Below are 26,203 nucleotides of genomic sequence, written 5' to 3' on the forward strand. Positions count from 1 at the left end.
GCGTCGCGCCGCCCAGGGGCGGCCGCGCAAGCGCAGTGAGCGGCGGGGCGGCGCTGCCCCCTAGCGCCGGGGTGCGGGATGCCGGGCGAGGAGGAGGACGAGGCCGAGTCGGGGGCCGGGGGGGGCGCCGCCGCCCCCTCCCCCTCGCCGCCGGCCGAGGAGGGGGACACCCGGCAGCGCTACGAGGAGCTGTGCAGCAGCCTCAACATGGACGAGCGCGCCCGCTCCGAGGCCTGGCTCAGCTACCAGAGCATGAAGCGCAACTATACCCTGGAGGTGAGGGGCGACGGGGCTGGGGGGGCCGCGTGAGGCGGCGCGGGCGGGGAAGCGGCCGCGCCGAAGCGACCGGCCGCGTCGAGGCGACCGGCCCTGGGCGGACAGCCCGGCGGGAGGGAGAGGGTTAAGCGGGGGGGAAGGGGAAGGGGAAGGGGAAGGGGACGGCCCTTGAGGCGCGACGGCCTCTCCCTCACACCGCCCGGCGCGGAGGCGCCGCCCGGGCGTTAGCTGGCAGGCGGCCGAGGGCACGTTCCACGCGCGCAGCGCGGCCTCGGCCGGTCCCGCCGGCCCTCGACCCGCTCGGGGGTCGGTGGCGCCTCAGCCGCGGGAGGCTCCGCCGAGGGACGTGCCGTGACCGCGGCCGTCGCGCCCCCCCGGGGGAGCCGGGCGGGGCCCGGCCCGCCGTCCGCACAGAGGGCGGCCGCGCAGCGGTGCTCTCCAGCTCCGAAATCGGGGAAAAAAATGATGATCCCGCGTCTCGGCGGTGAAAAGGCGTTAAAAATAAAAGCCGTCGTACAGCTGTAGTCTGTCTACTGTCGGCTGCTTAGCGGACGAACGTAACGCGGTCACCTCGGTGGACGTTTAGCGGTAGCCGCTCAGTTGCCCGTCTAGATGCTCTCGGCGCAATTACAATAAACGGGGTTTTGCGTGAACGTGGCGCAAAACTTCGTGGATGGCCGAAGGCGTGCAGGTTTTGTAAGATCGTTCTTTAAAACGGTGACATAAAGCGGCGCACCCGCTTCGTTTGGGAGAAGGCTTCTACCGGGAGATGCCTTTTACCGGGTGGCTTTTTTAAAATAAAGGTGGCGCTTACGATAACAGCACGTCTGTCTAGAGTTAATCGGAATTTTTTAGGGCTTCCCTTTCGTAACCAGGCGGCTCTCAACGCAGAGCTAAAGGCAGTTTTGCACAGGTGGAAGGCGGTTAGTCCTGCCGTGCCTGGAGCTGCGTGCGTCTGCCGGAGGAAGGAAGTGTTTTGGTCTGCCAGCACCCCTGTCACACACGCTGCTTGTAACCATCGGAAACGGGCTGGGAAGCTCAGAAAGAAAACTTGAGTTTTCCCCGAAGGTGTGTGCTCATCTGGCCCCGTGATACTATGTAGCCCAAGAAACCCACAGCATCGAATTCAGACTTCTGTGCACCAATTTTTACTGTCCTTTTGCTATCAAAACGTTATTTTTTAATCGAGAAGAGAGAATAAAATTTGTAAGGTTTTCGTTTGAATTAATTTCTGTCTTTAGGTACCAGATTGAGTAATCGTTCTGTTGTGTAATACAGAGAAAAATGGAAACGATCTTTTTCTGTTCCCGCTGTCTCTTCAGGGCAGAAGAATGTTTTGATAGCAGGGAACTGTAGCTTTTATATTTTAACTTTTTTTTAACACCAAGGCAGTAGGAAATGTTATTAGGGGAGAAGAGCAACACTAAAAATACAGTTAAACTTAGGTTCAGCGGTGAAATTTATAAGGTTAACTAGTAACTATGTAATTCTAGTTTTGACACAGTTTGATGTTAAGTATCTTTTTAGCACCGGTTTTTTCTTGTAGTTAAAAACACAAAGTAGCTCAACAGAACTTTGAAACAACGAATCAACTTTCTCACTGGTTGAACTGGATTCATTTAGGAAACAGTTCTATGGGTGCATAGCTGAAGAGTACGGTTTTCTTTTCAGTGAAGGCTTTTAGACACCTGATGTTTTATTTCACAGGGGAATGATCTGCATTGGCTAGCGTGTGCCTTGTATGTGGCTTGTAGGAAAGCAATTCCAACTGTGAGCAGAGGGACAGCTGAGGGAAATTATGTATCTTTAACCAGAATTTTGCGCTGTTCAGAACAAAGGTAACTTTTCTTTTTGCTAATTTTTCAACACTTACAAAATCTCAGAGACTGCTTATCAGCTTGTGAAATTTAGAAATTGAGAATAAAAGCTAAATGTCCGTCTTGTTTCCTGCTTTTAAAGATAGAATTTATATCACTGGAATCTTTGTGTTATAGCTCATGGCCACAGAAGTAGGACAGTTCCATTTGTCATTACTATGCTGTAAAAACACTGGTTTTCAAAATCAGAGATTGACTTCCCTCTCTCAAAGGAGAAACAAACCAGTTCCTGAAGAACAGTCTATTTTTGAAGAGTTGTGCAAAGTATGACCTTCTCACATGAGAAACCATTTTTACTTGGCTGTGAAAATATTCACACAATTTATCCTTTTTTTTGGTAAGAAGACTTCACTTTTCACATTTCCTGCTTTATGAAACTAAAGTGATGTCAGAATCTGATAAATTTGAAATGTTTATGTCCATAAAGCAATGAAGAAAAACTTCCTGAAACAACCGACTTTATTTATTAGCAATCTGATTGTTTTGTAACAATTTAGTAAATTGGCAAAACAGCAAAAAAATTTTCTCATACACTTTTTCTTCCCATCTCCTTTACTGTTGGAGCATTGCTATTGGTTTAAACAATACAAAAGTGTTCCTTTAAAAACGTTGGTTTTTGGGGTTTGGGGTTTTTTTTCCAAAGCACAAATTCAGGGAATTGAACGTGGATACATTGTTTCTGTTATCTGGGCTATCAAAGACAAATAACACTGAAAAAGTACATGTAGATAAAGAAATGAAAAATAAACAAAAGCCAAATTTATGAAGTGAAATTTATTGAAACTTAGGGTTTTTTCACACTTTGTAGAATTTTCTTAGTATTGCAGAACTCAAGAGTTTGTTAATAAATTATTCAGAAAGATGAGGGAAATCTGATTATAGAGTAATCTGACTGTTGGAGCTGATTGTGTCTTTGTGAGGAAAAGCCAGAACTGTGAATATATATTTAACATGGTCCTGAACTGAGGATATAAAAATATTTTGCAAGCTGTCTGAGCTTATCCTTGTTTATGGGTGAAAGACTGGCTCTGAGTACATTGTCGTGTTTGCAGGACTGTCATTTTGTCAGTAGTTTGGGAAGTTGAAATTGCACTTTTCTTGAAAATGTATTGTGTATTTTTGAAAAAAACCCTCACCCTTTCATATCTAACCTGTTCGGTATTTTCAGCTTGATCGAGTTTTTTAACAAGATGAAAAAGTGGGAAGACATGGCAAATCTACCCTCCCAATTCAGAGAACGAACTGAGAGATTAGAGAGAAACTTTACAGTTTCTGCAGTAATTTTTAAGAAGTATGAGCCCATTTTTCAGGACATTTTCAGATATCCTCAAGAAGATCAACCTCGTCAACAGAGAGGAAGAAAACAGAGGTACGTTTTTGTTATTTCCAGACTGATTTTGGAGCATTACTGTTACAAAAATATAATGAAGTTGCTTGGTTGTTTTAGGTGTGGTTTTGACTGTATTTTCATAGTAGTTCTTTACAATATTGGAGTTGGTCTGTCTGTCCTTGCTCGCAGTAATTTTTGAATCTTTTTTTCAGTTTGTCAGATCTGACAGCATGCAGAAAATCCCAAAGCTGCTAAATTTTTATGATTTGGGAGGCAGGGGAAAGGGGAGAGATTAAAGTCAGCCTGTAGACAAGAGAAATATTAGTGTTTCTAAGATTGGAAAGGCTGGAAGAATTTGATCATTTTACGATCTGTATGGCCTCAGTAGCACATAGAACAACTCAGCCTGTTTCACTGCCTAATAAGTCCCCTAGTTTTCTTCATAGATGCAGATCTTCTGGATATTTTACTTTGTAGTAGAAGCTTTATTTCTTTTTTACTGTTCGTATTAGGAGTGCTGTGAAAATTAAGTGCTAGCCTTCTTTTCTTGTTATTCTGATCTTAACAAGATTTCATCTGTTTGTGTCAGCACTTAGCATGGCTTTTGTTTTCTCCTGGTAGTTCGTAAGGATTGATTTATTCCCATTCATTATTTCTTTCATCTTCACTACTGTGAAGTGCTATTGTTTGGTTGCTTTTATGGGGGTTTGGGGTTTGGTTTTGGGGGTTTTTTTGTTTGTTTTTTTTTTTTAATTTTCTTTTACTTTTTTCTAATATTTACAGGCTATTTCTTAGTTGGGTTTTTGGCTTTTTTTTTTTTTTTTTTTCCCTTGATGTACTTGTGAGCATCACTTAGTGGTATTTGTAACCAAATGTATCTGAGTCTATAATAAAAGACAGGATTTTGTTGGAGAATGCAAAGGGTGAGTAAATTAGAATTGGACTATAGATGGAATAGAGTTATGTATTGAGATGAATATTTGATGTTGAAATGAAAAATATACTGCATATATAATTCCATTATTAGAAGAGTAAACCCTGCTAGTTGGTTAGCTTGGATGGTAAAATGTAAAGTAATTTTGAAGATTATGTTGGAAGATGATACTTAATTTTTGTGTAAAACATATGTAATCTTTACGTAACCTGATGGAGTAACTAAATAAGAAAATAAAAGATTAAAGCTGAACAAACTACTGGAGAAATGGAAAAGAACATGGCCTCACAATGAATTAATTTGGCCTGAATGGAAGAATTTCCAACTTAACTTCATAATACTGAATGAAATAAATAATATTAAATACAGTCTTACAGAGCAAGCTATGCACTCTAGAAACAGAGAAAACCTGATAAAGACTATTTACATTGTGCAAGTACTGCTTGTTTTTGAGGCTCACATGCCTGTTTTACAATCCATATTAGACAACTACACTTTAAAAAACCTAGAAGGAATGTGATAATATTGGACAAAACATACCTCTATGCCATTTTTTTTTTGCTGCTCTAATGTTCTCCTGTCTTGGGGATGAGCTGCAGTATATTAAATAGCACTTCCAATGATATGTTATATGGAAACAAGGAATGATGCTGTAGAGTTATAAAAATTGGTGCTAGGGAAGGGGTTTTTTTGTTTATGGGGTTTTGTTTTTGGGTTTGTTTTGGTTTATTTTGTTTTTTTTAATCCACACAGTAAATACTTGAGCATAGTTTCTGATTGGGAGGGGAGGGGGGGAGTAAAAATATTTCAATGAGTTGATTATTTTGTCAAGATTTTCATGTTACCAAGAACACAACCCAAACTTAGTAGCCAGAACTGTGAAAGTAGGAAGGATATTTAGGAAAACCATCCAGTATGCTATACGTGGCAGTATTGAGAAATAACAAATCCTCAGTAGCTGCAAAGCTTTTGATGTAAGAAGGGGCCTCATGAATGAGTTATATTTTATCTGAAAGCATTTTAAACAAAGACCAGCAGAGGAACTTGGTTCTGCTAAACATTTAATATATTTCAAAATTCTGTAAATTGTATAAGATACTATATAAAATGGTTTATATTAGTACATAGATGACACTTTTGTGAACACACAGGTCTGAAAGTCTTGCCTGTACTGAGTATATTAATATCAACACACTGTGTAATGTGTTCCTCCAACAACATCTGTACATGCTTATATTGCTCAGAATGCTTATGAAGAAGGAATTACAGCTCTGGCTCTCAAATTATTTCAACTGACTATATGTACCATTTGTTGTATAGAAAAGCAGAAATAACATTTTCTGTATATTTTAACCTCGGGTATTTACCTGTTCTTCAGAACTAAGGTCACAATTTTACCTTAATAGAAAACATTTAGGCTAGCCATGTTTATAATTAAGTTTACAGTGATTTTCTGTTCAAGTCTTGGCCTATTCCTAATGGAATTTGCTGGGTTAGTCTGCTGTAGTGACATTTGAATCATTACATGCAGACTGAGACTGGGGTTCCACTTGTGTCCGCTAAACCAGGGTGCAGCTTTCTGTATTACCTTCAGTCAGGTTTTTGTGGGAAGGGTTTAAGATTTTGGCCACATGATAGTAATGCCTAATTTTCTTTTAGAATATTTGAATGTTGTATGATGTTTTATCAGTCTTAATTCATTGAGCTTATTGGGTGTCTTCTTCCTGTATTTTTTCCCCAAAAGACGACAACCATGTACTGTGACTGAAGTTTTCCAGTTTTGTTGGGTGCTATTTGTTCATGCAAAAGGTAAGTGATTTGAAAGGGATTAAATACAGCAAACCTGGTTTTGTTAGTTGTTACCTTATATCAATCCTTAAACACTGAATAGGTGCAGGCGTTTCTGAATTCAGAAATGCCTTTGCAGAAAGGGCCTTCTCAGAACAGCCTGAAAGAAAGTATTTTGTCTCAATTTACCCACTGTATGTTTTACCACATTTTTAAGGTGAGCTGTATGTGCAAATAGTTTGGTAGCTTTTATGTGGAATATTTTTATGAAGTTTTCAGTATTGTGGAGACTTATGCTGTAATTCAAAGGGAAAAAAGTAGCTTAGAATTTTAGTGAATTCATATTTAGATGTTGTTGTAATTAACATAAGGTGTATATGTATGTTTACTAGGAACAAAGAATATTTAAATTCCTCCTAAGTTTCCAGCAATGCTGAAAGTATTTAATGATTTTTTTTCTACAACCTAGTAAAAATTTATCATAAAATTACAGGTGTGAGTACTTTCACACTAGTGTCACAGATAGCATTCTAATTCTTTTGATAGCCTTTTTGCCACCCTACCTTTTTAAAAAATGAGCATACAGCAACTGTATCAAATAACCATATGCATTACTAAATACATCTGCCTGTGCCTGTCTTGCAAGGGTGATTTTTCTCTTGCACTTTGGACATAGCAGTGTATATATAAATGGCTGACTGTCTTGAAGACTCGGATACCTTTGGAACACATAAGGGGATCCTCTGTTAATATGCTTCTGCAGAAATAATGCAATGAACAGACAATATATTGCAATGTATATATAACCTTTATTGTTAGAGTAGCCTTAAAGCTAATAAGAACAGCAGAGGATTTCAGCAGTTTTTCTTGATAATGACTGATGGGAAAGAAAGTCACAGGGGGGAACAGGATTAAATCCTTATTTTAGGCTTAAGTTGTTCATTCATATCACATATAGTCTAAAGTCTTTCCTCATCAAACCTGTGTCTTAAAGAGTTTCTGCATACCTAGAGCTTTATTCAAGTACTGCTTGGATGAGTGTTTACTGGGAATTCTGTATAAGTAAGATAGTGTTTTGAGGAAAATAAAGACAAGATTTATATTTCTCACTGAAAGAAAGTCTTTGTAGATTCAGGTCCGTTAATAATTTCCAGAGACTTTTTATATTTTTTCATAAGAAAACTTCTAGTAGAAGAAAACTAATAGTTTAATTTCTACAAAGAAAGTGATAAAAGGAATTTTGTTTTGGTTTGGGTGTGTGTGGTGGGGTGGTTTTTTCCCAGTTTAAAAGTGAATCAGTGTTAAGATTCCTGCAGTGTGCCATGATTTCCTTAATTGGCAGCTTTTGAGGATAGGACAGAGTAGGCTGTCACAATATTGAATTATCTGGCACTAACTTTGTTAAATACAGATTAGCCTTTCTTTCTACACTGTACCATGTCGTGGAGGGCTGCCAGCAGCTCCCTTTTGGAAAAGTAACTGGCAATATTACTGGACCCTCACCATCACAGCTTTGTACAAAGATCAAGAAGGTTGTGGTATTGCACAAGTGCTGTACTGAACACTGTATCTTATGCAGAAGATGCCTTTTTCCAATAGGCTGCAAATTCCACTTTATTGGGAAAGAGAAATCTTTCCTAAACAAGTATGTTGCTTGCAACCCTTGCAACAGTATGATTTTCATCTTTTTAAATTTTTTTTTCATTCCAGAATAGCGCTCTCAAGTAGTATGAAATACCTATTCATATTCCACTGAGTCCAAGGAGAGTTAGTACTGTACTTCATTTCCAGTCACTCAGGACTTTATTCTTTAGCACAGTTAGGCAGCTGAGGGAGTAAGTCAGTCGGTCTGAAAAATCACAGATTTTTCTTTTCCCTTTTATAAAATCCCTAATTCTATAGGTAGATTAGACAGTTGACAAGGTACAAAGGGACTTAATGAGTCTTCCTATAGCTAAATTATCGGTTAATATGTTCGAGTAACTACATCATCAATTAACTACTTGTTAATTAGCGAGCAGCTTCAGATATACAAATTAACTTTGTAGAGAATACCATGTTGAGAACATAGTCAATTATATTTTACAAGAAAAAGGAAAATTTACAGTAATTATAAACTGCAAAATTAGTAAGTGGCTAGTGGTAAATTTATTAAAGTGTGGCAGCACAGAAATGGAAACTAAATGTTGACCATTTCAGGCATTAAATATTCATGTTAAGTTTTGTTCACTGTGTTTTGAGGGTTGGCAGTAATCCTTATCATGGCAACCGCACATCAGTGGCAAGTTCAGGCTTGTCTCTGTGATATTTCTGCAAGCCTGAAGATCATTGCGTTCAGTTTCACAAATGGAGAAAGTACAGGTCTTGTTTGTACTTCTGGTATATGCTGCAAAGTAAGATAGTGACTTTGTTTAGTGATACTGCAATTCTTGCATACTATTTTTAAGAATTTATCTTTAAACTCTCTATCTTGACTTTTTTCTTTAAAATTGAAATGGGAAAAAAATACCTCTGCAGCAGTGAGATAACTATTTTTTTGTTATTATTATTTCGTACTACGTTGTGAAAGGGAGTAGTAAGCTATTGTTTGAAATGTCATTGAGAAATCATTTGTATGAAACTACTGGTAGTGTAAAATTAGATATATTTTTGACTGTGCTGACAGTAACAATTGTCGTGCTAGACTTCATGGTTATGAAGTGGACCTACGTTATGAGAGTTACTTCTTTAAGTTTTTTATTGATTAACATTTTGCTGTTGTACTTAGAACTTTCATTGCTTTGCTGTGAACCTTATTTGGTTATTTGGAAATAACTGATAAATGTGTACACTTAATTCAAATTTCCTGTAGGCTTCATTATTTTAAATAGTTCCAATTATTTGCATTGAAATTCTTTTTCTTTTAACAAATGTGGAATCAGAAAATTAAATATAAATTTGAACAAACTGATACATTACTGGTAGAAAAGTAACAGCATAATTTAGAAATATTCATACATACATTTTGATGTGTTTTGAGTGAGTTTATTACTATGTGTTAGATTTCTTCAAGGATTTAAACCTGTTCTTCATAGTGGGCTCAGCTAAGTCGTTTGGAGCTTACCTGGGAAAAACGAAAAAAAGGACTAAAGGAGTTATTAGTATTGAAAGAGTGATAGAAAAATCATGCTGTGCATATAAAGTCATGGAATTGTGATTTAAGGTATTAATTAATGGTATAGTTTATTTTACAAGACTGTTTTTAGCTATGGCCATTCCTCTAAAGGAATATCATAAACCTAAACGAGTTCAGTAAAGAGTAATGAATCTGAATATAATCTTTGTGAAAGGTGATAAAAGAGTGAAGAGGTTACAAGGATTTTTTTCTACAGGAAGATGATAAATAAAAAATACTTTAGAGGTATATGAAATAAAGCTACACTGTAAACCAGAGCAGAGAGACATATTTTAACTCTTTTGTAAAGCACAAGAGAAATAAAGTTAAATTTATTACTGTTTATAATGAGCACGCCCCCAGCAAAACAGATTCATTCTGGAGAATGGGGGGGGAATTGAAAGAGGCGGTGGTGCTTGCTTTTTCTAGGACATCTGAACACTTGGGTCTAGCCTAGAAAAAGTTAAAGTTCTTTGCAACACTTTTCAGCAATGCAAAATTGGGGAAAAGGAAAGTCTCAGTCGGAACCCATTCTTCCCCCTTATACACCCACCTGTTATAAGCAGAACAAGATTCTGTTTCAGGCAGATGGAGTAAGAATCTGTTGAAGGAAGTAACTCTGCCAGACAGTGGGGCTTGAATTGCCAGAGTTATGGTAACAAATTTTTCTTCCTTGAGGTACTTTGCATTATACAGTTCATGCTGCTTCAAGTTATTTATGCACTGATTAATCAGATTACGGTGAATGACTGAGTCTGCAATATCACGTTTATCAGCATTTTGGTAAGGTTTGTTTTCAAAACAGCATAATATATTTGAGTTCCTACACAGTTGCTGCTGTTCCTGAAAACATATTTTACTATTGTTTTTGCTATATTTTATTAAGTGTGTGTCTGTTTTACTACCTGCATTTCTACCCAGATATTTATAGTCACCAAAGTCTGTGTTTCCAAGACTCCATTTTTGATTGTAATACAAATCTCAACAGTTTCTTGGTTAAAATACTTTAAAATCTATGCTGATTTTAATTAATGTCTTATGTCTTTCTAATATTGAAGGTAATTTTCCTATGATCAGTGATGACTTGGTCAATTCCTACCATCTCTTGTTATGTGCTTTGGATCTAGTGTATGGAAATGCTCTCCAGTGTCCTAATCGTAAAGAACTTCTGAATCCTAATTTTAAAGGTATGTTGAAGAAAACTATCTATCTTTATCCAAAGTCTGCAAGAACTTCTAAGGCTACTGAAATGAGTATGAATCTATGTGGCAGAGAATAAGTTGAATAATAGTGATTTGAAATACGTGGGAATTAATATTTTCTATATCTGGCTACGCAGTTAGATATCTATTAATGTAGTATGTAATAACAGACTACTGAATTTTGTCAATAATATAGTAAGTCAAGAATTTAATTTACTATGGAAATACCATTCAAGGAAGTTCCAAAGTAAAAATGTCAATTAATGACATTTTAATGTCAGTGAAAGAGTGCATAATGACACAGTTGTCATTGGACACAATCAGACTGGAGAGTTCCCGTGAGGCAGCAGCTTGGAAAGATCCAATGCTCAAATACGAGAGTGGCAACTTGATTGTTTCTTTCTCATTTCTGGATTGCTACTGTTCTCTTTCAGAAGAGAATGGAAATGTAGGTTGACTTGATAACCACAAATACAAATGAATGGTGAGAAGTTTCCATTGAATTTCTGATGTAATTCTTTCCAGACTTATACTTCATTTTCAGTGCTGCACAGTATTCACATTTACTTTGTAGTGGTTCAGATGTGAACTGGGACCATTATCTCAAATTTATTTGAATAAATATTATAGTTCACAAGTGTTTGATTGATTTTCGATTAGAACTGATATTTTTAATTTTTATCGCACAATATCTAATTTTTTAAATATCTGACTCAAAATTGACTTTTGATAACATTATCAAATTGAGTGGGCATTATATAATTAATAATTCTTTCAAGGGATCTAATTAGTTTACCATTTTAATTTCACACTACCTAGACTACACAGCATAGAATTTAAGTTTAATAAGAAAACAAGGTATGGATTTGCAAAATTAAATAATACAGTATTCTTAATTGTAGGTCTACCTGATGACTTTCATAGTAAGGATTATAAAGTATCATCTGATCCTCCCTGCATCATTGAAAAACTGTGTTCATTACATTATGGATTAGTTTTAGAAGCAAAAGGCATAAAGGAACATTTTTGGAAGCCATATATTCGGAAACTTTTTGACAAAAAGGTTGGTCAATAAATTTGTAATGTAGAAAAATTTCTCCTTACTCATTATCTCCAAAACCTTTTTAAGAACTGAAACATCCATCCTTTGTTCTTAACTGTCTTGCAGCTTTTAAAAGGAAAAGATGAAAATCTGACTGGATTTCTAGATCCTGGGAACTTTGGAGATAGCTTGTGAGTCACTGTATTCATGGTTTGGTTTGCGTTAGTATCCCTCTGTAATACAATTGCACTTGCTCTGTTATCTGTGTCTTAACTAATACTAGCTATTTGACTTGTGTATTTATTAATGTTTATACATGACATTGCATTTCAGTTCCTTTCTTTGAGGTGGTACAGTCTGAGGCATATTTGAAAGACGAATGATTCTTCAGGATGGTGTTACTTGATGTCTGCTTTTATTCTTATGTTTCTATGTTTTGATTTTTTTATATATAACTCAGAGTATTAGTATGAAAAAGATGTGGGAGCACATTGAATGAGTGGGAAGTGGGAGGGAAAAATTGGATTTGGTGTTATTTTTTTCTTTATAAACCTAGAGATGCTTATGAGTAGGACTTCTTTTCTTTTAAATGGTATGAAAACAGTTAAGTGTAGATTATGATTATGTGATGCTGTGTAAGTTTTGAGGAGCTTGCAGCCAAATATGAGTTCTCAGTATTTTATTATGTTCCTCGTGCAGCTATACTAAATGGCAAGCCATCAGATGTAATGGAAAAATAATGACCTTGCCTCTGTCGTGTTTCAGATATTGTAGATTTTAAAGGAGCTCCAATGCTTCCGTCAGGGTTAAAAGAAGTTCTGAAGTAGACTTCCAAGAGACCAGAACTGTGTTCATTCAGTAAGCAAGTGAACAAAGCATTGTCTAAATAAAGGGGGTTTTGTATGTCTTTTCCTTTTTGCTATAGCAAAGCTATCAACAAGGCCTACGAGGAGTATGTTTTGTCAGTAGGAAATCTTGATGAGCGAATATTTCTTGGGGAGGATGCAGATGAAGAAATTGGAACTCTTACAAGGTGCTTAAATACAACTTCAGGAATGGAAACAGCTGAAAGAGTACAAGTGAAGCATAATTTGCAGCAGCACTTTGACAGGGTGAGTGCAACATGGTCTGTGTTGCTGTTTTTATATGGAGAATAAGTTGAGTTAGTCTATGTCTGATGAAGAGAAGCAGCTACAAGAAATTACCATCTTTATTGTTCAAGGTGATCTGGGAGTGTACACAGCATAGCCGAGTTAGTTTTTGTAATTGATTAGATATATTGTTTATTTGGGGGTTTTGGGGGACACAATTTCTCCATACATTTGGGGTTTCTTTGGTTAAATACAGTATAGAGAATATTTAGGTAATTACCTAGAAAGGTGTATTTAGGTAAATCTTTAGGTGAAGATTTTCAAGCACAAAAGAAGGGGCAATTCTCCATGGTTGTTTGGCAGGTGCTGAATTGCCCTGCAACTGTTGGGGCCCTCTGGACCTGTCTGTCCAACTTCCCCTTCCCTCATATCTCTGTCTCATATGCAGAGTTTTTTGTTTAACGTGTGCAAAGCTGCTCCGCGCTTTGCCCTATACATTCTTTTTGTTTCCTTTTAACAGATGTGCTTCAGGTGTTAATATTACATCTTTTTACAGTTTTAGTTAAATCACTAGGGAATGGTTTTCACCTTGCTTGCCTAAAAGCATGATGCATACATATGTCTATGTATGACTAATGAAATAGTATAGAATATGGTCTTTGAGAGGATAAAGAACAACACATGTTTCAGAACAATAAAGTGAAGACCTATAAAATTATCAGGGCCTTTGTGTGACTAGAGTAGCATTTGAAAAACAGGCACTGACTTTGAATGCAGACAAGTATACCTATGATTACAGAATATCAAAATGTTCCTGAAGATGGAAAAGATGTCTTAAAGGAGGAAGGATACAAGACAGGCAAATAAAGAAGGATATAAGCTCTATTAGCACAATTAGATTACAGAGATCAAAAGGGTAAATCAGTCTAGATCACTGAAATAGTTCTGTGATCTTTTCCAGAGTGAGAGTTGCTTAATGGCTTTCAATGTTCTGGAGAGAAAAGATCAAAATAACCTTATCTGCAAAATCAGTGCAAATAGTTAATTCTTCGCTTCTGATCTGTTTAAAGAAATAATCAACCACTTAGTTTTGCTGGCATATTTCTGGGTGCGTAACTCTTGTAGGTTTCTGTAGTGATGAAACAGTGTGGCCTATAAGACAGCAGCTTGCAGCTGCAATGCTTGTGCTGTTGCATGCTCTTGGGGAGTCCAAGGCAGGGCTGGGGGAACCATCTTTCCTGGTAGGGTATGGAAACAGAAATAAAACACACTTAAGAGTGTGTGGGGAAAATGGGAGGAGTATTGGGAGGTAGACTTCATGGTGAGAAAACTGCAAAATGTAATGTATTCATTAAAATAGGGAAAATATTTCTTGGTTGTTGCATGGTTAGATAATTAGAAGATGCATTGGTTTTGCTGCATATTAATTGAAGGAACATCCTTGATGTTGTTTTGATGTGATGATGGCTTGATCTGATGCAAATGAATTAAAATGCTAATCGTTAGATTCAGGACTTTTCATGTTAAGAATTAAACCTGCTGAAAGGAAACCCTGGCTCAGTATGCTTTTCCTATAAGCTACAGCTACCTTTGGTACTCAAGGGATAGGAAGGGATGGCTAGGGTTTGGGTTTTTTTTTCTAGATTGGCCTAGTTGTTTCACACTTCACTCCCAGTATCTGCATTTCAGTGTGAGGTCACATCCTCTCTGTTTATATGTTTATACTGTACTGTTTGATACAAACATCCAAGTGACACAGATAAATCTTTTATTGCTGGCTATTATCTAAGACGTGAACTAGTTTGGGCTCTTTGATTCCTAGCCATTTTTTCCAGGCATATATCGTAACACAGGGTAAGAATTCTACAGATTGACACTTCTAGGTTATGACATGTATCTAAGTTTTATAACAGTGTACAGTTATATGCTTTTTTTTTGTCTTTTTAGTCCAAATCACTTAGGATTACAACCCCACTTACTGGCCGCAAGTATATTAAAGAGAGCAACCCATATGTAACACCTGTTTCCATAGCAACATACAGTTTGAGCCGCCTTCATACGATGCTGGCAGGACTGAAAAATGCCCCCAGTGAAAATCTGGAGCAAATACTCAGGTAAGTTTGATGTTTAGCTAACCAAATAATTCTATTTTTTTAAATAGTTTTAATAAGAAACGTTAATGCTGAACAGTGTACTTTAAAATGTGAGTCAGTCTTGAAAGGTTCTGGAGTAAAATCGGACCCAGAAAGACATTTAAATTTCAAAAGACTTTGTTCTCTTTATGTAGATACATTTGTCCTTAAGAGACTGGTGGCTGTAAGAACATGCAACGTTTAAAACCCAACAGTTCTGAGCTTCTCTAACAGTAAACTGCTAATACAAAATTTTCAAGGCTTTTCTTCTTCCTACTTAGCAAATCATTCCATACCGTAGGAGATGCAAAATAAAATTTATTCTCCACGTAGATAAACTGTTGCTTCAGGCACAATGTATTTTAAAACAATTTTTATATCACATGGAAAATGCTTTTCAATATTTATCCCTGATCATGAAAAGACGCGCATATTTACTACAGCGTATAGAATAACAATAATAGTAATATGCTTTTGACATTTTACAGTACATATATAGTTAGGCATGTATGGGCGTGTTTGTATTGCTATGCAATATATTTACAGTTTCATGCCTTTATCATATTAAAAAATAGTTGTAGATTTTTTTCTTTTTTTGTCTTAGTAGGAATAGTATGTTGAAAATGTTTAGTTTTTATTTTCAGGGCATGTTCCCGAGATCCTTCTCAATCTATTGCAAACAGAGTAAAAGAAATGTATGAAGTATACTGCCAGAGCATGCAGTCTGAAGGAGAATTCAGTAATTTTTCCAAAGGTAGGAAACATTTTGCTTACACAGACAAGAATTAAATGCCTGTAAACATATTCATCTCTTGTAACTTAGTTTTACTTATATGTTATGCTTTAGCACAAGTGTCTCTTGCGTTACTTTTGTCTTTTCCTGTATTCTTAAGACATGGCAAATTTCAACCTTGCATACAATTTTATAATCAGCTTTAGCTTAAATCACTGGAATTTGATGATACTTTCCGTTCTACAGAAGTGAAACGAAAAGCACTGTTAAGGGTACCACTTTTTCTCTCAGATTTAAGAGTAATAGCAATGGCATGGATTTTTGTGATAGTAATGAAAAATCTGACTAATTGTAGTCTTTAAACTTTGGCAATTTGGGCTTACAAACAAAGATACGTTAATACAGATACTAAAATACTGCCAGTATAAATTATTATTTACAAAGTTGTCATGAACTGTGAAATGCATGAAGACGCATTGAAAATAGAAGATGCTGTTTCTTAATAGGGCCTTCCTCTGTTCTTGTCAGCATAGTTGCTTCAGTGTTTTCTGTTGCCCAGTGCAGGTTGGATCCATATAAGTGTACTTTTCAATGTATTTTCTGAACTTGAAATACGTATATTGTATTATAGCAATGTTAAGGATTGTTCTTCATATATTGTGTTTTCATCAAAATCTGGGTTCAGTAATAAGTTATTCTGCTTTGCATTCACAAGTCAGTGCAGCACAGGAGAGGGTTTCCTCAGTTAACTTTAACGTAACTAACTGGCTTAGTCCTGAAAGTATTGTAGCCATAGCAGCACTAAAATCCACACAAGCTACTAAATCATAGCTTAAGAATATAATTCTTTTATCGCATTTCACCATATTGTTTCTATTTAAAATTCCTGCAGATGTTGCTAGTAAGCATTTTCGTCGTGCTGAGGTGCTATACTACAAGGTCTTGGAGTCAGTCATTGAGCAAGAGAGAAGGAGACTGGGAGACACTGACTTATCTGTAAGGAAAACTAATCAAATTATACCTCATTTTTAAAGTTGGGCTTACAACAAAGGAAACCAGTTGTAGAGCAGAACAGACACCTATTTAAAATGAGGCTAAATCTCTAAAAAGTAGCGTGAAAATACACGTGAATGGAAGAAAAAGTGTACAAGAAATTATTTGCATTTGCAAACACAAAGCTATATGAAATTTTTAATGAGTAAAGATGGCTCATTTTGGATTCTGTTCTGTCTCTTACAAAATAACACCTCTTTTTATAAGCTTGGTAATCTTGCTGTTGAGGTAGAATAGAAAGCATTTTATTGTTCTATAGTTACACTGTAAATGAGCATTGAAATTTGCAACTCTCTTGCAGGCAATACTGGAACAAGATGTGTTTCATAGATCTCTGCTGGCATGTTGCCTTGAGATAATTACCTTTACATATAAGCCACCTGGAAACTTCCCATTCATCACTGAAATATTTGACATTCCAGTTTATCATTTTTATAAGGTAAAGTGTTTGATAGTTAGAAGTGCTTATCAATTCATGAGTACTCTATTGACTTATAATTTAATCTCCTTACCCAGATGTTAACTTACACATTAACCTTCATTCTTAGCTTTGCCCCTTTTTGTATTGAAAAAATATTACCCAGGTACCTGTCATTCTGGGGTGTCTTGGGCATTTAAAAATCAAAATACTGTTAGCAGTTTAACACAGGAGCAGCATCCAAGTATCTATACAGTAACTAATGGATTATCATTTTATCATGACCTATTGTTGTAGCTATTCAGCAACAGTGTTTGACATGTTTGTTTAGAAAGATACAAATATCTTGTCTTCTGCTCAAACTGCAAGACAACATATGATTGACTCATTGTAATGCAGCATTAATACTTCTAAGTCTCATCTTCCTTGAAAATCAGAAATTCTAATTGGATGTTTCTGTGAGAAGAAATAAATATATGAAACAAGTACATTATGTTGATCATAACTATCTGCCTTGCAGGTAATTGAGGTTTTCATTAGAGCAGAGGACGGCCTTTGTCGGGAAGTAGTAAAACACCTTAATCATATTGAAGAACAGATCTTGGAAAGTATGGCATGGAAACAGGAATCCATATTGTGGGACAGAATCAGAGATAATGAAAACAAAGTTCCTAGTTGCGAAGAGGTGAGCACTTGTCGGTATGTTTTACGTAGGTTTCCTACACAGACAGGATGGTAGAGAGTGGATGTTATACCCTGAAGGAGAGGCTGTGCGTGTCCAAATTTCAGTTTCACCCTATAAGCTACTCAAGGCAGAGAAAACAGTAAATGTGGTGTGCTCTGCTCTGTTCATGGACAGCTCTAGAGAGACATCCAAAATGGAGACATGCAGCTGAGATGATTCTCCCCCAGTATTTGCACAGTGTAGCAGAACAATGAACAAAATGGACAAGCAGGGAAGGTTTGGAGCAGTCACACTTGAAAAGATTACTAGACAAGAAGTACGGACTTTTAATTGTCATAGAAAGATTATTCCAGTACTGTGTGTTTTAGAGTAGTACAATCACTACAAAGCTTTAGTTAGGCTTTTAAAAATTTATTATGTAGTTAATCTGCAATACAGACACTCTAATAAAAGTATAAATATTTTAGGTAATGCCACCTCAGTATTTTGAGAGATCTGCTGGGAACAGTGTTGTAGGTTCACCATTGACACCAAGACGAATAAATGAGGTTCGCGCTGAAACTGGAGGATTAGGAAAAGGTGAGACTTTTTTTAAGCATAACATACTTACTTACACTTAGACCATGGCTTTAATTTTTAAATCTAAGTGGTGTACAACAAGGAAGCTGCTTTAATGTCAATGTATAGTTAACTGCAAACACACACATTTGTAAATGGTATTTCTATTGCAACTCACATAGTTAAGTCAGATGTCTGGGAAGGATGCATTCATCATTTCAGTGTGAACAAAATACTATTTTGATAGGGTGTTTTCAGGAAGTTATGTATATGAACAGCATAGATGTATGTGTACATATGGATATGTTAAATAATATTTATACACGTGCAGTACTTATGTTCTAATAGGTAGCACTTGAATAGTTTGCTTTATTGTTATACCAGAATAGAAGCTCCAATATATATTTAGTTATGTCAAGTCTCAACCTTTTCTCTGGAAAAATAAAACATAATACCTTAATATTTTTCTAAGCTAAACACAGCATTATTTGAGACCATCACCTCTAAAAACAATCTGTAAGCCACAAATGTAGACACAAGGAATTTTTAAAAATGCTTCCCAAAGAGCTTTGCATGACATTGTGTGGTTCTCATTAGACTTCTGTCACATATTTGTGTTATAAGGGATTAAAGAAAAGAGTTAAATATATATATGTGTGTGTGTGTGTGTTTTTAATTCACAGGCCTTTCATCCTCTCCAACTACCCTGTATGACAGATACAGTTCTCCTACAGCCAATCCTACAAGGAGAAGACTGTTTGTTGATAACGATAATACCTCTGACAGTGGAACTCCAGTAAGAGTTTCCCAACAGCCTGTGGTAAATACGGTGCCTGTGCAGAACATGAATCCTGAAGCAATGTCAGTAACTCCAGTGCCCGGCCAGACACTGGTTACAGTGGCAACTGCCACAGTAACAGCCAACAACGGGCAAACTGTGACAATACCAGTACAAGGTGAGAGAAAAGCCACTAAAGAATTATCGAGGCTTGTTCCTGTCAGAGTATTAGTACACAGTAAGGGGGGGGGGGGGGGATGGGACGGACAGTACACTGGTGGAGAAAAAGTATGTATGTTTAAGGATTCATAACTGGGAAAAATTGTTTGAACAGATGAGCAGAATTTAGAAACCAAACATGTACAGCACAAGGATGTTCTGACTGCCAACATCTATTTTATAAAATTTAGTTATTTCAGTAAGCCTTCCTTCCTGAACTGGCATGGGATGAAAGTTGCATTAGTATGAAAAGCTTAGTTCAATTTCATTATCTTCTTCTCTCCTTATGTTGAAAAGTCCAAAAATACTTTATTGAAACAAACAATTTCATATATACTAAACACATAGTTACAGTTATAAGCAACTAATTACATGATTACTGAATTCTTTAAAAAAAAAAAAAACCAAACCACAACCTCCCCTCCATCAACCTGCTCTTACTTCAGAGTCTTTCTCTTAAATTACAGGTATTGCCAATGAAAATGGAGGAATAACTTTCTTCCCAGTCCAAGTAAATGTAGGTACCCAGCCTCAAGCTGTCTCTGGCCCCATTCAGCCTCTCAGTGCCCAGACTCTTGCTGGTACCCTGAACACTCAGATGACTGGGGCAACATTGCAGTTACCAGGCCAGTTAACTGTTCAGCAGATCCCTCCTGGAGAGCAAAGACAAACCCAGCAATTTACCACTGCCATGTCCATCAGACCTCGGAAGATGGGCTCACTTTCACTCTTCTTTAGAAAGGTACTTTTCAGTCTAATTTGTGCTTTGCTTAGTTTGTATTTTGGTAAGTCTTCAGTGATTTTTAAAATAGGTACTTATTACTACTACTAAGCAAATATTCCATTTCAAAGTTAATCTCTACCCTTTGTCTGTTCATACACGTACCTGAAGAGTAGTTTTCTTATGCAGGCAACTTCTCACTAGCAAAGGAGTAGACTATCACCACAGCTATCACATCACAAGTTGTGAAGCAGATTATGTACTTGGCCAGCAGGTACTTAAAGGTGTCCATTTTCTTTAAGGCTCTTTCTTTAAAAGGAAGAAATCACCTTTCAGACATTCTGGTTTATTCAATCCAGTGGTTTCTTATCAGGCTATGCAGTACCCTTCCTGTGCTCAGGACAACTCAGAATTTAAGCTTTAAACAACTGTTTTCTTAGCATCAATACCAGTACTGAGAATGTCTGTGTCTTGTAAGAAAAAAGTTAAATTTAGTTATTCTTCTTTTGGCTTATCATTTGCACAAGTTCTACAGGGTGGGCAAGCCTGAACTACTCCTTAGCTGGGTAGGAAAAGCAGTATTGCTGTGGCCCTAAGCATAGTCTCCCTTTCAACAGGTGTATCATTTAGCTAGTGTTCGTCTGAGAGATCTCTGTGTCAAACTCGATATATCTGATGAACTGCGGAAGAAGATCTGGACATGTTTTGAGTATTCCTTGGTGCACTGCCCTGAAATCATGATGGATAGACATTTGGATCAGCTGCTGATGTGTGCCATCTATGTAATGGCTAAGGTACAGTGTGAATAAAGAAAAAGCAAACAAACAAAACACTTCTTTAAGACTAAATATTCCAGAGATTGCAATTCCTCAGAAAAACTCACAAAACCAACCAACACAGAAACAAACAAAAAAACCCCCATTTAACTTTTCTGTTCATGTCCTCTTAGGTTACTAAGGAAGATAGATCATTTCAGAATATTATGCGCTGTTATCGGACACAACCACAAGCCAAGAGTCATGTAAGTAGAGGCAGTATTAAACAATGTGGTATTCCGTTTATTAAATGCCTTAGTTCTATTTTAGGAATGGATTGCTTTTTACAGTAACATTTAGTTATTAAATGAGTGCAGTCTGTGATCCATTCTCTTCAGAAGACAGCAGTCGCATCCAAAATCCTGCGCTACTGAAAGCTTTTTATGCTAAACTATAACTAAAATAGAAAATATCTTTACTTAAAAACTAAGAAGGCAGTGCCTATGGGATAATACTCCTCTTAGGAGGCTGTATTTTCCCCTGTAAGAAGCAGTTTGATACCACAATGCAGTTTCTAACAAGCAGATATATCATGCAGACTATTGTTTCCTGATGATGTAACTGCATGTCTAATCATCCTTCCTTCATTATGCTTCTCTTTTTCCCTGCAGGTATATCGCAGTGTCCTGATAAAAGGCAGGAGGAGACGACGACGCTCTGGCAGCAGTGACAGCAGTAGCCAGCAGAACTCACCTACAGACAGAAGTAAAGAGAAAAACAAAGAAAGAAGTGAGTGATTCCAACTTCAGATGTTTGCTTTTAATTCCGTTTCCAAAACCGCGTGCATAAAGGAAGAGTTAGGTTTTGTGTCACCCCACCACAAGCAATTCTTTCTTTGGTAAACTTGGCCACAATTAAAAATATAATTTTAACATTTAAGAGTTGCTGTAACTCAAACTTAATATTACACCCACTTTGACAGTTTTGAATCTATCACCATGTGCACTTACCTGAAGAGTTTACCACAATGGCCAGCCTGAACTCTTTGAGTTCAGTTTGTACACCAAAGAACATGTCTTTGTAGAATGGAAGGAAATCAGTGCTAGCCTGTGTTCACAGCTACTCTCAACACAATCATGGAGCTGCAGCAGGTTCTTTTGCAGTAGCTGGCTGTCTTCAGAGATAGGAAGAAAGCCACCCACAACATCTATTTTAGCATATCTGACATCTCTGAAGATTCTTTTCTTGATACTTGAACTGACACATTTTCCTTGAACTAACTTTTATTAAAGGAAAGCAAATAAGTGATGCTGTATGTTCCTACCACCAGTTCTCAAGATATTTAATAGATGATGGTATAAACTGTAGGTATTAATGTTTTCTGTCACAGAGGTGGCAGGGAGGGGAAGAAAAAAAATTTTTGTGTATATATATAAAAAAAAGTATTACCCAGCCAAATATTTCTACTACTAGCTGAAAAAGACTACCATTCCTTATTTGAAATTGTGCCAGCTGGCGACAAGAAAGAACTACTCTTAAAAGCATAGCACAAATGCCTGCAAAATGGAGTTTTAGCTCTGCTTGTATTATGATGAAATTCAGCTTATACAGAAAAGGCACTTGCAGTTTATCCAGTATTAAGTTGGAAATCAAACGTGTTTCTGTACACATACTTGGCAGTTTGTTGGTCTTTAACAACATACTGCTTTTTTGTAAGGGAAGATGCCAAGGGAACAAAATTAGCATCGCTGATACTGACACCAGGTTCACGGTCACTATACTGCAATTTAAAAGTCTGGAACACAGTTTTTGTATGCTGAGCGTCTGGGATTAAAGTGTTTGAAGTGCATTAAACAGTTGCGGCTGAATAAAGGAGAGATGGCTCTGGTCTTTACAGCTAGCAGAGACTCCAGTCCAGTAATGCGATCCAGCAGCACCCTGCCCGTACCACATCCCAACAGCGCTCCCCCTACTCCAACCCGACTGACGGGTGCCAACAGTGACACTGAGGAGGAAGAGCGAGGGGACCTTATACAATTCTACAACAACATGTATATCGAGCAGATTAAAGAATTTGCCCTGAAGTATACTTCAAATGCGGTAAGTTAAATTCTGTGCTTTTCATCAGTAATAGATTTTTTTTTTACTGTATATGCAGTAAAGTACTCTTAGCTAACCTCACTGTAAGCAAATTCAAGGGATTATATTTTTATGACAGTAATTTCACCTCAAGGACATACTTCGCGGCTAAAATACTAAGTACTTTTGATGCCTGTATGATGTTTCCTCCAGTATGAGAGACACAGCACTGAGCAATGTCATCTGCCAGCCTTAGAAAAGTAAGATAAAAAAATATTAATCTGGCCTAATAACATGACAAAACTTGCATCTGTTCTAAATACGTATGGTGTGACATTAGTGGAAAAAAACTCAACTGTGTTTATGGTGACCAACTCACAAAAGCCTTACTGTAGTAATGCCTGAGATCAGATACCAATTATTGGGTGATTTTGATTTTCTTTTGAGCAGACTGATTCTCCTCCGCTCTCGCCCTACCCATTTGTAAGGATTGGCTCCCCTCGCAGAATACAGCTGTCCCAGAATCACCCAGTGTACATCTCGCCACACAAAAACGAGCCTACTCTCTCTCCTCGAGAGAAAATATTCTATTATTTCAGCAGCAGCCCATCGAAGGTGAGTCAAAAAGGGTTTAATTTGCTTTTATAAATCCTTAATTCTACCTTTTCTTTTTGGTAGTGAAATTACAGGAGATTGTGCAACACATCTTTCTGTTCATATGACATGTACCTTCTCACCTAATGCTCTTCCAACTGTCTGTTCAGGTATCTAAGAAGTTGTAAAGCAATTAGGTGTCCAGGCTACTTGTGTACTTTTAAAAGAAGTTACTCTTTGTACCAACACACCTGACAGACTCAGGAGGTGCGGCAACAGTACCCTTTGCTTTCAGGGAACAGATGGGTTATATGGGTCAGAGACTGTTGAAAGAGAACATTAAGTACAATCACAAACTCTTAGCTACCTAGCGGGGAAAAATCCTCCAAATGGCCTTAACATGAAAGGACTTACCAGGTGAACATGTAACAGGCTGAATCCTGTCCTCTCTGGTCACCCAGAACAAAGTAGAAATCTTCCCTGAGAAGCATCTTCATTCTAGATAGGGAGTGTTGCACCTATGGTGTAAGGTAAGAGTCCTAACTATGGATGGAAGGGCTTTCAGCTCTACATGCATTGAAACAAGCAGCTTGCTTGAGTCTGAGTAAGACTCTAGCATACTCTAGTAATGGAAAGAGTAATGGAAAGACCAGTACGGTGATTAAAAAGGTACAGTACAGATCTCCAGAAATATAGCACACATAATCCCATTGTAATGCAATTAACAAAAGTTCACTTTATATTTTGGTAGTCACAATAATGAGAGCTAATTCTACTTTTTCCCCCCACCCCCCTCCAGAGGCTAAAGGAAATTAACAGCATGGTTAGAACTGGAGAAACTCCAACAAAGAAGAGAGGTATTCTCTTAGAAGACGGTACTGAAGCACCAGCTAAGCGAATCTGTCAGGAGAATCACACCGCTCTGTTAAGACGACTACAAGATGTAGCAAATGACAGAGGGTCTCACTGAGTCCGGTGTTTCAGCACAGATCTTCCCTCGCTGCTGCTCCGCCGGGCCAGGCTGCTTAGTCCATCACATGGAGTCACCAAGCCTTTGCAAGTGTCTTCAGCCAGGCTGTCCTCTTCCCACCTCGCCACCCTGATCGTGACCTGTCTCCTGCCAGACTGCGCTGAGCCTTTGTACTTGTCAGGAAGGGGCAGGAGGAGAGTCTCCCACAGTGCCCACGGCAGCGAGGATACGCTGCCAACCCTGCGACCCAGCCTCACCCCATAGTTAAGCTAACCATAAGGCAAGCGATCCATCTCCAGGCTCTGGCTTCGGCAAGCAGCTGAAGCGCTTTCTGTTGCTTGGAGCATGCATCCCTAACACGGCTTTCTACTGCGCACCAGACATTTAAATCTGTTTGCTCTAACCAGTCCACTCATGTTGTTTGTATCAGTACTTCACCATTTTCATCTTTGGACTAGGAAGTTATACGTGCATCAAACGTGGGAACACTGCACTGAGATAACCATATTCAACAGTGTCTTGGTTTGTACAGTAATGACTTCCACAAAACCAATGACTTACAAGTACTGTTCTAGCAAAGTCCAGTTCTGCTTGGAAAAAGAAGATGGAAATAATCTTTTTCAGCCCTGAAGGAAGCTGTCTGGATGGATTCTTTCCATATTCAGGATGTTGCATGTGCCCCTGAAAACCATCACATTGTTTTGCTTTAATGTTTGGGCACCTTGTTGTACAAAGATAGATAATTTTGTTTATGCATTGTTTTTAGCTGTGCAATGTTTTAAAGTGAACTCATGTTCAAAAGGTGGCACTTTTGATAGGGCTGTGAAGCGTCATTTTTAAGGAAGAGTAGTTTTGCTGTATATTTGCAATGGCACTTTCTAAATGTGAATATTTTTTTCAAAGGCCGACTTCAGATGTCTTTCTGTGTTGAAGCAATTTGACTTTTGTATTTATTTTCAAGCTGACATCCCGTAGCTCCCCTCTTCAGCAAATGGCATTAAGAATTCATTTTAACTTTATGTATATGCAGTAAATGAATACAGGAAGCTAGGGATGTTTGCTTTTTTTCCAAGGAATTTTATATGCTTGTCATGTTTCTTCACATTGCTTTTCCTGAGTGTCAGGAACTGGCCACCTTGCTTACTGAGTAGAAGGAGAGTGGTGTCCATCTCTTAAAACATATACTTTGCTTTTTTGTTTGAAGGACAGGGTTTGGGGGGGTTGTGTTGTTTGTGTTTTGGGGTTGGGGGGGGTGTTGGGTTTTTTTTGGTTTTTTTAACAGACTAAATCAGGCTGCCTGGGAGAAATTTCTCCCCTACTAACAGGATAAGAAAGTGGTGCATATATTAGACTTACTAGTTGTTTTTATTTAAAATAGTTCCAAAATACCAGACTTATTAGGAAAGCATTAAGCATACTAACAACTGGTACAGTATACCAATTTACCCTTCGCATAACTGGGGGACAGTGTTGTTGTTAATGCAAAATGTAGCACACTCAGATTGTAGAGGTTTTTATAAGGAAGCAAAAGTTAAAAGCTTCGTGTTTTCAGTCATTCCTGCTCCTCTGAATAATGGGAAAATTTAGGACTTACTTTAATTGAATTTACAGTGGAATTAAAATTAAAGCATCTTTCATTCTTACCTGCATAACAAAAAGGCTGAAGTCAAGAAATTGTGTAGATGTTTCTGTAAAAATATTTATGAAATTGTCAGACAATTCTTGTTACTCTGTACCATTTATGTTACTTTGTATGAAAATATTGCAAGTGTATTTTTCAATAAAGAATTTATAAACTCAGTGTTATATTGTGT

The 26,203-nt window shown here is 37.6% G+C and overlaps 1 protein-coding gene and 1 long non-coding RNA gene across 2 annotated transcripts; one reads left to right on the plus strand and one right to left on the minus strand.

Moving 5' to 3' along the window:
* Positions 1-26,189, plus strand: RBL2 (RB transcriptional corepressor like 2). The gene is made up of 22 exons (XM_069793663.1): positions 1-276; positions 1,984-2,114; positions 3,322-3,522; positions 6,162-6,226; positions 10,418-10,546; positions 11,464-11,624; positions 11,730-11,794; positions 12,529-12,715; positions 14,642-14,808; positions 15,471-15,580; positions 16,452-16,555; positions 16,914-17,051; positions 17,551-17,715; positions 18,183-18,294; positions 18,957-19,229; positions 19,738-20,012; positions 20,609-20,785; positions 20,941-21,012; positions 21,418-21,535; positions 22,644-22,846; positions 23,276-23,440; positions 24,219-26,189. Exons 1-22 carry the CDS (start codon positions 79-81, stop codon positions 24,387-24,389), a joined length of 3,387 nt encoding a protein of 1,128 aa, XP_069649764.1. The 5' UTR covers positions 1-78; the 3' UTR covers positions 24,390-26,189.
* Positions 21,018-26,077, minus strand: LOC138687268 (uncharacterized). Its single transcript, XR_011326539.1, has 3 exons — positions 26,034-26,077; positions 23,834-23,937; positions 21,018-21,499 (listed from the first exon to the last, which is right to left on the minus strand). It is a non-coding gene; the product is annotated as an uncharacterized lncRNA (long non-coding RNA).
* Positions 26,190-26,203: the final 14 nt, after the last annotated feature.

The sequence above is a fragment of the Haliaeetus albicilla genome, chromosome 10 (assembly GCF_947461875.1).
Source record: "Haliaeetus albicilla chromosome 10, bHalAlb1.1, whole genome shotgun sequence".
In the NCBI taxonomy this organism is placed as follows: Eukaryota; Metazoa; Chordata; class Aves; order Accipitriformes; family Accipitridae; genus Haliaeetus; species Haliaeetus albicilla.

Bases quoted from the DNA above. Each gene is read 5' to 3' on its own strand.
- RBL2 (XM_069793663.1), top strand. From the start codon at position 79: ATGCCGGGCGAGGAGGAGGACGAGGCCGAGTCGGGGGCCGGGGGGGGC. The intron at 2,115-3,321 runs GTAACTTTTCTT...CGGTATTTTCAG, and splicing joins TTGCGCTGTTCAGAACAAAG to CTTGATCGAGTTTTTTAACA. The intron at 6,227-10,417 runs GTAAGTGATTTG...CTAATATTGAAG, and splicing joins GCTATTTGTTCATGCAAAAG to GTAATTTTCCTATGATCAGT.